The following is a 10,927-nucleotide window of genomic DNA, read 5'->3' on the forward strand; positions in this document are numbered from 1 at the left end:
AAACTATCATAATAGCTCTCAGCCAGATAGCTCTGACATGAGATCAGACATTAGTCTGGTAGTTTTTCATTTGAGTTTAGAAAATACTGTTGGTAAATCCAAATGCCTGGGAAATATAATGTCCCAACTGCAAGCCTGCAATTGTGCAGAACTTGCACTGACTTCTCCTAAATTCTCCTCCCAATACATGTCCTAAACTTCCACTAGCTCTATTAGAAAAATTAGCTTCTGCATCAGGAGAAGAATATTCTCTGTTTGCAAAGGATATAAAAACCAAACGTAATGTGAGTCTTTTGAGATTGGAGTTCTGAATTCTGGGAATGAATGCAATTTGTTTTTTAATTATTTCACTTCTCCTGATATTGCAGTGTCAGCACGTTTCATTCTGCAACACTGCACACTGAAGTTTCTAAAAGAAAACAATAATATATTTGAAGACATAACAGCATGAATACAGGGTTTTTTTTTCCCCTTGAAGTCTATATCTTCTCAGATACTACTAGACACCTGGTGATGAGGCTGCATTGGGACTTAACAGTAATCTGTTGACACATCGTAAACATCAGGTGCCTGGAAGTATTAAGAATGATCTGCACTTTATCTTAAAATGTTACAGGACTGCCTAGTGAAGCAACTGTGGTAACTCCCAGCTTGATAGTTCCTTGTAAAATGGTCTCTTTCTTTTCTTCTTCTTCTTCTCTTTTTTTTTCTATTCAATAAAATCTGTGACCACAGTTTCCCCATTCTGTCTCAGTTGATATATTTACAAATCTCTCCACACTGCATCACAAGTATAATAATAAATATTCTCTATGATCATCAACACTCCTTGCATATGTAGATAGTTTTCTACACTACTGTCATGTCACTTTAAAGAACCTATTTCTGCTGGTTTCCCTTTATCCATCAACTCTTTCATCTACTGGAAACTTGAAGAAAAAGAAATTGTGGCTTGTTTGCCAGCAGAACTATTTGCCTGTTTCCTGTTAGCATGAATTGCTTACACACTTAACTATAGAAGTTTTTGATAGGGCTGAATATGTACTTGTAGATTACAGAGCAAAGTCCCATTTGTTACAAGATTAAGGGCTTGGATGGAAGTTTGAGTTAATCTTGCCATGAAATGTATACCTTTTCTCCTCTATGTGAGCCATTTAAAATTTTGGTTTGTAAATAAATTTTGTTTGTGTATATAAACACATAACAGTACATTTATGTCTAAACATATTTATGCTAAATTATTCTTTAAAACCACTATTCTTTATTAGAGGATGTATACAATGTGCTGGTTGAATTGTTAAATAACAGTAAGATGTGTTTGTGCACAGTAAGTGTCCTAACTATGTATGACTAGTAAAGTTATAGTCTTTATATGTCATCCTATCAACTGATTAATCTATTGAATAAACATGCCCTGATTTTAAGAGTTGCTGAACACCTGCAAGTCTCATAGAAATCGATGAGTGCTGAGTTCTCAGTGACGCTGAATATCCATCCAACATTTTACACATACATAATACAGGAAATTTGAAGATTTTCATAATTATGGTACAAAACCCACTAATTCACATTAGTTACTTATAAACCTGCAAATACTGAAATTTGCTCACAAATTAGTGAGTAAATGGACAGTTAAAACATAAAGCTAATGCATTGCAAAATGTACTTAATTGGGAAGAAAATTATGCCACCTCATTCATACTGAGCCTTACTTTACTTGGCAAGTATTCTCATTGGGCCAGATTCTAAGTAGCACCTTTTTCCAGGTATCCCTTAACTTAGATGGGACTATAGGTGAGATACGATGCTATGCACATGGATAAGGATATCACAATCTGACCTATTGAATTTAGTCTGGGAGTAACTTCAGAGTAAAAAGGTAAGAATGGGAAAATCTGGCCCTTATTGATTAGACAATTGTAGTCTTTTGATTTGATTATTTATAAATTTTTGGTAGTGTACTAGTTAATATGGTGTAATGCAATGTAGTATATTCTGTAAATATACAAAATCTTAGTAGAACCTCACTAGAGAACTCTACTATTAAATCCTTGCTGAGAAACAGGAAGAGAAAGAGAGCTGTTCTGTTGTGTATATTAGAAAGTAGGAGATTAATGTGGTTCCACCATACATATATATTTAAAAAACTACACTGAATATTCACTAGAGAAAATACTTATAAAATAGCTTAGCTTTCACCTACTTAAAGCAATGAGCAAATTGTGCATTTTTCACTAGTTAATGAAGGTGGACAAGAACCCAGATGGTTGGAAACTAGCTCTTCCTTTTACTGGCTACCTCTTTTCTTCCTAACAACATAGGTTATTTTCCTAGAAGTAGATTTTCTACCAGTGGATTAGGATCCATTGGATCCAGATAGAGAGCCTGATCCTGCACTCTTTGGTCATGAAAAACTCCCACTGACTCCAATGAGAGCTTCAATGAAGTGCAGAATCAGACTCAAAGTAGCATGTGCTTTCTGATTTTAAGTGCAGAGTTTATATACAATATCTAATTTGGGGATGGGGAGAGAAAGAAGGCAAGAAAATATAAAATTTCATTTCATGTAGCCTGTGGTGAAGACATGCAATTTTTTCCACATAGTTCTCTTAATACAAAATCCTGATACTATAAACTTGGACCTATCCTGAACAGGGCCCCAACAACTATGTCAAACTGCGTATTTGTTTTATGATTATGTTGTGACTATTAAATTCAGGTCCACTTGTGACCTAAACTAAATTTGATCCAGCTTTCCATAAATTAAAGATGAGTGTTTCTTAACTCACTAGCTGCACCACCTTGCTCCAAAACACTGTGTGTAGATATTCAGGAAATCAGAAAGTTAAATATTAGGTAGACAGGTTGATGCTATCAGGACTTAGGGTTAATTTTTTTCACAGTCATCACAGCAAAACTTTCACAGAAACCACAACACACCTTTTTTTAAAGGAGGAAATTCCTCTTTCAGTTTTATATAAATTTCAAAAAAAAAATCATGACTGATATGATACAGTGAACACTGTAAAAAAGGAATAATATTTACGACTGAGATTTTACACTACAGTTGAATCTTTACTATTTAGTAGTATCAATACATATATTAATTGCTTTATATCGACATTACATGGTTGCAAGAGAATATAATTTTCTAAGTTTTAGTAACTATTACACTTGTCATTTGGAAAAAAAAGTATTTTTGTATTCTGACAACTTCATTTTATAGTAAAAAAAATTACATGACTTAAACAAGAGTAATTGAAAGTTATTTATTTGTCTTTTAAAGCATGAATTATAAATTGAATTATTTTCGGTATTGCCCTAACCTAATATTCTTCCTTAAGTGTCACTTTTTGTTAAAATCAAGTTCTGATTTTGAATATTGCTCAACCACCTAATTGCTAGCAACACAAATTCATGATAAGTATAAAATGAAATTGTTTCTGTGACACAACTCAATAGTGGGTTGAGAAATAGTTCGCAGTGACCTTGTACACAGGGCATTTTTCTGCAGTTATTAAAATATACAGCTATAGATGATCAATTATTGGCCACCTCTCTTGACAATATTAGATGCCACTGGAAACTAAGTAAATTTGATGTTCACAAAACTGCATCATATGAAGCCTCAAATGCATTACGAATTTCCTTTTGATACATCAAGTGTCTACAGTGCAACTTTTTCTCATTAGCTGGCAACACAAAATGAGTCTGTGTCACTTTTGATACACTCAGCTCATTCCCCTATGACTCAGAACAGCATATTAGGAGAACCACAGGACAAAACAGATATGACACTTCAGATATATTTAATAGTCATTACCCAGAGCCTGCATTCAATGAAAAATCTAAAAATTGCTTTGGAGCATACCTGTAACATTTGAACATTAAGCCACACTAACTAAGGAATGCTTTAAATTAGATCAATTAGGGCCAGATTCTGCCCTCTGTTTTATGGTATAAGCCCACTGCTTCAGAACATATCTTCTGTGTTTGAACTTCATCCTACACACTATGTATTAAGTTGTTATTTTACTTAAATATTAAACTCAATCCAATGGCCCAAATTCTGCCATCACTGACATACATGAAAGTCAATGGGTGATGAGTGTTACTGAAGGCAGAATGTGGCCCACTACTGTATTTTTCAAAAATGAGCTTTGATTAAAAAAACAAAAACAAAAACAGAGCATGTAAGTCTTTCACTATAAAGCAATAGTCAATATTGATTCAGGCTACTGGAAATCTGACTAGTCATTCTGTTGATTTACAATATGATTTGAGTTTTGTTAACTTTGGCAGGGGGTGGGGGGAGGAACTATCACATACATTTTAATCTAGTTAACTAAGCAAACTTTCCAAGGCTGAAAGTTTTATTGTTTTCAGGGAAGAAAAGGAAGTAATGGGGCCCCAAATGATACTGTTCTGTGTCAAAGATAAAAAATATATGTATATATGTTCTAAAAAAGAAATTAAAAAAATTAAAAGCATACATCTTGGAAATAGCTCATATTATATACAGGATTGGAAGGCTATATACACTGTTGCAATAGATTTCCTCGGGGTGGGGGGGAAGGGGAGGAGTGTGTCCTTAGTGTGTACAGTTTCTGCAATGTCCTGTTGGTTACAGAAGCAGACATAACTTCTTCAAATATCCCCACCTCTCTGCCCCAAACAAAAGTACAGTGAAACCTGTGGAAGAGACCACCTTTTGCTTGTTTGCAGTGTTTCTGTAGCCATGTTGGTCCCAGATTATTTATGAGAGACAAGGTGGGTGAGTTTGCCTTTCCCAGATTGCAGAAGAGCTTTGTGTAGCTTGAAAGATTGTCTTCTTCACCCACAAAAGCTGGTCCAAAATAAGATATTACCTCACCTACCTGGTCTCTCTCACCTTTATTAGGCAATACCCCAAAGTATCCCAAACATATTAGGCTTGACAGTGTTCTCACATATACCAGCTTTACACTGTTGTAACTCCATTTATGTTAGTGGAATAACTTTTGATTTACACTGGTGACACCAGCATGAGAACAGAATCAGATCCCTCAAGTATGATCTGCATACCTTTATTTTAATAAGTCCACCTCCCTGAAGTGACTGATTTTTGTTGGTGCCTTACAACAGGTTTCACTGCAGACAAAACATAACGTTTAAACCAGCGTCTAAAGTGAGGTCCGGGTTATTCTAAAAGTCTCCTACCTGAATAATGGACATCCGGCTCGGGGGAGCCTCGCTGGCGTTAGTCCCTTGCCCTGTGAAGCTGGTGTGGCAGCCCACATGTCCCTGGGGCACAGTCAGGTTGTTGGAGGCGGGTTTCAGATACATCACCTCGGACCTGGGTGAGCTGAGGGGCAGACGGGTCTGGTAGTCAAAGTACATGGGTGAGGTGGCCAAGGATGGGCTGCTCACTACGTTCATGACATTGAGGGGGCCCCTGCTGTCCTCGCCCTCACTGGGCACCAGCATTATGTCATTCTTGCTGATCTTCTTCTTCTTGCCCTTGCCTCCGCCACCGCCACTTCCTCCTCCTCCCCCGCTACTGCTGCCCCCTCCTCCCAGCTGGGGATGGCTGTACTCTGCGATGCGGCAATTGTAGGTGCGAATCTCCTTGTTCTCCCGCTTGCACTTCACGGCAATGGTGATCATGGCAGCTAGTAGGATGATGGAGACAGTACTCAAGGTCACAATCAAGGGCAGCGACAGGTCCCAGTGTGGTCGACGATGCTGCTCACCATTCACCTGCGGCTCGCCGGCTTCGGGCAATGGTCCTGCCAAGGCCCTGACAATCAGTTTGGCCACGGCTGAGAGGCTGGGCTTGCCGTGGTCACTGACCTTGACCACCAATTCAGCCACGGGACTGAGTTCTTCCCAGTATGGGTGCAAAGTGCGTATCTCGCCACTGGTGGGGTCCATCTCAAAGAGGTGCTCCTCATTGCCTTCGACGATCTCATACGTGAGGCGTCCGCTCTCCCCAAAATCACTGTCCAGGGCATGCACGGTGCCCACGGGGTAGCCCACACCAGCGTTGCGTGGCACCTGGAGCTCCGCAGTGTCATTGATGAGGGCAGGCAGAACAATGAGAGGTGCGTTGTCGTTGACGTCGAGCACGGTGACACGCACAGTGGCATTGCTCTCGCGGTGGGGTGAGCCCGAGTCCTTGGCCAGCACGCGGAACTCAAAGTGCTTGGTTTGCTCGTAGTTGAAGCTCCGCAAGGCGTAGATGGCGCCATTGGTGGGGTTGACGGAGACGTAGGTGTAGATGGAGACGTCGCCCACGTGCCCGGGCAGGATGGAGTAGGACACAGTCCCATTCTGGCCCAGGTCTGGGTCCTGGGCCAGCACGGAGCCTAGGTACTCGCCAGGGATGTTGTTCTCAGGCACCTGCAGCACGTAGAGGCTCTTGCTGAAGCGGGGCGGGTTGTCGTTCTCGTCCAGGATCCGCACGGAGAAGGACTTGGTGGAGTTGAGCGGGGGGCTGCCCCCGTCCCGGGCCAGGATGGTCACGTTGTACTCGTCCTGCGCCTCCCGGTCCAGCGGCCGGTCGGTCACCACCGTGTAGAAGTTGTCGTAGTTCTCCTCCAGGGCGAAGGGCACCGCGCCCGCCCCGCCGCCGCCCAGCACCCGGCACTGCAACTGCCCGTTCTTGCCGGAGTCGCGGTCGGTGACCCGCACCAGGGCGATGACGGTGCCCGGCGGGGCGGCCTCGCTGAGCGCCCCCTGGCGGACGGAGACGAAGCCGATGGCGGGCGCGTTGTCGTTGCGGTCGATGAGGCGCACGGTCACCTTGCAGTGGGCGGGGATGGGGTTGGGCCCCAGGTCGCGGGCCTGCACGTCGATCTCGATGAGGCCGCTCTCCTCGTAGTCCAGGTTGCTCTTGACGCGGATGAGGCCGCTCTGCGGGTCGATGCTGAAGAGGTCGCGGACGCGCTCGGGCGCGTAGCCGCTGAAGGAGTACAGCACCTCGCCGTTGGTGCCCTCGTCCGCGTCGGTGGCGTTGAGGTCGATGACGGCGGTGCCCAGCGGCGCGTTCTCCGGCAGCTCCACCACGTACGAGGCCGCCTCGAAGACGGGGCTGTTGTCGTTGGAGTCGATGAGGCGCACGTTGAGCTGCACCGTGCCCGAGCGGGGCGGGTCGCCGCCGTCCAGCGCCGTCAGCACCAGCGTGTGGTGGCTCTGCTCCTCGCGGTCCAGCGGCTTCTGGATCACCAGCTCCGGGAACTTGGTGCCGTCGCCCCGCGACTTGACGTCGAGCGAGAAGAGGCCGTAGTCGTCGCGGGTGAGCAGGTAAGTGCGCAGCCCGTTGTCGCCGGCGTCCGGGTCGTGGGCGCTGGTGAGGGGGAAGCGGGTGCCCGGCGCCGCGTTCTCCGAGATGTCCATGTCCACCTGGTCGGAGGGGAAGGCGGGCGCGTTGTCGTTCAGGTCCTGGATCTCCACCTTGATCATGCAGATCTCCTGGTCGTTGGCGAAGACCTCGAGCGAGAGCTGGCACTTGGCGCTGCGCCGGCACAGCGCCTCGCGGTCGATGCGCTGCTTGGTGTAGAGCAGCCCGCTCTCGCCGTCCACGTCCAGCAGGTGCGGCGCCGAGTTCTCCAGCACCCGGAAAGTCGATTTGGTCCCCCGGCCGCCTCCCCGCTCCGCCGGCGGCGGCTGCCCGCCCGCCCCCGCTTGCAGCCGGGCATCCCTGCCGATGTTCCCGATCACCGTGCCCGCCCCCTGCTCCTCCGGCACCGAGTAATTCAGGTTCTTCAGAGTCAGGGCAGGAGCCCAGCAGAAAAAGAAGCAACAAATGGAAAGGTACATCCCCAAGCCAGGGGGTGGTGGCAGCTGCTGCAGCACCAGGGTGGCCCCTGCCCCCTCTTCCTCCTCCGCCGCCTTATTCCCTCTCCCTTCTTCTGTTCCTGCTGCCTACCCCTGTGTTTTAAGTTGCTGAACCTGTTGCTCTAAAACATCTGCAGAGACACAGGTTGCGGGGCAGCAAATGGAGCATGTAGCTCGCAGGGAGGGGCGAGAGAGCGAGAGAAAAGCCGCCTCAAATCCAGCGCTTCTGCGGCCACACAATCCCCGCACAGTTACTTAGGCTGTCCAACTTCAGCTGGAGGAAGAGGAGGAGAATAAAAATATATCTTCTTCTTTAGACGGATGGGTTGTTTAATTTTTTTCTTTAATATTCGCCGATTTACAAAGAATATAAAAAATGATCGGTGGTGGTGGTGGTGGTTTTCCAGATCAGTCCAAGGAATTTAAAAAAATATATAGAAAAGGGAGCTGGCTGTTGGGAAGCAGGACCGTAAACAGAAAACGCTTATTTGCTACTCTTTGCTTGTGATGCGACTGATGGAGTGGAGGGTGGGTAGGAGGGGGAGACAGCGGGGGAGGGGGGTAAAAAGAGTCTCTCGCCTGTGTAGAAGCCCGCTCCGTGTGCAGTGAGAGGCAGTGAAATGTCTGATTGCACCGCGGGGTTGTTGGTTTTCAGGGAGTGTTTTGCTGCATTTAGAGATCTAATCTTGCATTGCTTGCGGCGGCGAACTGCATCTCGCTGCCATCGGTATTTCCCCCTCGCCGGCTCCGCCACGCTCACTCTTTCCTTTCCGAACAACAAAAAGAGGGAGGGAAATTGCAGTGTGAAAACTAGTGTCCGGATTTGTAGTTTCCTTTCTCTCCCCGCGCCACCAGCCTCCCTCTCTTCCTTTTTTGGGGGGTGGGGTGGGGGATTAAGAAACCCACCAGCCGCTCGTCATCACTAGCGATAGATGTGTGTTAAAAAAAAAATCACAGGCTGTGCTCAATCAAATGCACACTTGGGTTTCTTTAAGACAGGCCAGTAGCCGCCGCCACCACCACATCCTCTCTCACACACTGTGTGTGTGTGTGTGTGTGTGTGTGTCTGTGGAGCAGCACTTTTCTCGATGCAGTTTAATTCCAGTTTGCTTTTCTTTCTAGTCGAGAGGAAATCAACAGGCAACCCATGGCTGGACGCACAGATTAAAAAAAAGAGAGAGAGAGCGGGGGGGGGGGGGGGAAGCAACCCACCACACACACTCTCTCTTAGTCTCTCGCTAAAAGAGAAACAGTCTCTGCATTCACAAGGCTGAGCTGTCAAGTGCCTCTCTTTTCTTTCTATTCAGCATCTCCTTCCAATGACACTGCCTCCTAGTCCTCTTCATTTAGGGGAGGGGGAATCTTGGCGATGAATAAAAAGAGGCAAATATTTTGATCGACAATTCTTTTAGAATAAAACAAATACAATTCAGTGTTTGGTGTGATGCATTTTGCAGTCTTTTCAAGCTGTAATAGTCTTTCTGGGCATCTTGGTGTATGGGGAAAGAGCGGCTGCAATGCCAGATGCGTTCACCCGGGATGATTTACCTCCCCAGTGATATTATGTATAGGTATATATCGAGGGGGAGAGAAGGGGGTTAATTTTTTATTTCAGGTTCTTTTAACAGCCGAAAAGAAATGATTGACACATCCAGAAATGCAGGTGTTTCAATCTGCTGGATGAGTCAGATCCAGCGGAACAAATCACATTCACTATCGCCTCATGTTCCTCCCTTCACAGACATTAGTTGCAGCTTCTTCCTAACGCTTTTCTGACTCACGCTGTAGACAGAAAAATCAGATTCATGTTTTGGAGGAAAAAAAGAGAGAGGGGAAGAAAGAGGAGGGTGTCGGATCCAGCTGCACTTTTACTATACCTCTTTCTCCGGGAGACTGGGGATCAGGAAAACAAGGCTGTTATCCACTCACGGGCACAGAGGCGCGTCTGTCTCCTGCTTTGCTGAGTGTTTTAGCCACCTTTCCTCAGAGTTATGTGTGAACACCCAGAGATCTTGCACATTAACGGGGGGGGGAAGCACAGGTTCCCATTGAAATGTTCACAGTTCTAGTTCCAAGTCTCAGTTCTGTGTTGTTTTTTCCTCCTTTATTTGAGTCCGGAGCCACTGTACATAGTTAATTCTGCAGTCTGTTGTAGAGGGATTTTTAAAAATTCTTCTCTCGGTCTCATTGATGGGTGGCACCTTTCAAACAGGCATTAGCCAGCGTTAACTAGACCACATGCAAAAGCGATGTCGATTTCAGAGATAACAGATCCACAGTATAAGCCGTCCGTAGGTAAGTGGAGATTTGCGAAAATTCAACAGTTGGAGCACTGTCTCTTATAGCTCCCCCTCCCTTACTGCAGCATTTGCTGGGTTCCCAGCCCCATCGCTCTCTCCCAGTGCCTCTTGCCGACTGACTCTATTCACCTCACGCCGCTGCTTAAACATTGATACTGATTCCCTGCCAGCCAATCCGTGCTGAGGAAAGGAACCTGCCTCCGAACCTGGCCTCCAATGAGAATCAGTGGAAAGGCTTGGGGAGGCGGTGCTAGAATCCCCAGTGCTTTGGTGTCATTGATTAGATCAGTTAGATTGGAGACTAACAATGTGAGAAGGGCTTGTTGCTTGTAAATTGCAGTCTCTCATTTCTACACACTGCAGCGTCTCTCTGGCATTTTTATTTTTTTTGTAGAAATATTAAGGAGTCTTAGGTGATCGCTGAAAACAGAGAAAAATTAGGACCAATACGTCCCATATGTCAGACATTAAACAAACTGTAGTAACGGCGTATGACGGGATAAAATTTGCATACATGACATAGATCCCAGATTCCCAACAGGTTCTCCACGTAAATCCCTGAGTACGGTTAGAATGCTTCACTGTGGGAATAGGAGAATGTGCCTCCGTGTGATCTAGCTGCCGGTCCTATATATCTTCTATGATTCCGGTGGGTAGGCAGCGATCTTCACCCAATTCCCCTACCTTCGGTAAAAATATTTGAGTTGCCACTTCATAAACAATTATTTCAAACGCACTAATATAGTAATGCATGACAGATACCCCGAATATTATAATTTTTCCAGCACATACTGATCAATAAGTGTCTC

At 45.4% G+C, this 10,927-nt stretch overlaps 1 protein-coding gene across 23 annotated transcripts in view; it reads right to left on the reverse strand.

Moving 5' to 3' along the window:
- Positions 1–10,419, reverse strand: part of PCDH17 (protocadherin 17) — a 105,479-nt gene extending 95,060 nt beyond the window's left edge. For 5 of the 23 annotated variants that reach the window (XR_010597761.1, XR_010597762.1, XR_002888680.3 and 2 more), the window contains exon 1: positions 5,200–10,407. Coding sequence is in view for 15 of the 23 variants with exons in the window: in XM_024104214.3 (XP_023959982.2) it covers positions 5,200–7,800 (2,601 nt within the window). In the remaining 8 variants the exon portion in view is untranslated. Of the gene's footprint in view, positions 1–5,199 lie in introns of all 23 variants that reach the window. The other 18 variants (XR_006172720.2, XM_024104231.3, XM_065581156.1 and 15 more) reach the window with 13 other exon arrangements.
- Positions 10,420–10,927: the final 508 nt, after the last annotated feature.

The sequence above is a fragment of the Chrysemys picta genome, chromosome 1 (assembly GCF_011386835.1).
Source record: "Chrysemys picta bellii isolate R12L10 chromosome 1, ASM1138683v2, whole genome shotgun sequence".
In the NCBI taxonomy this organism is placed as follows: Eukaryota; Metazoa; Chordata; order Testudines; family Emydidae; genus Chrysemys; species Chrysemys picta.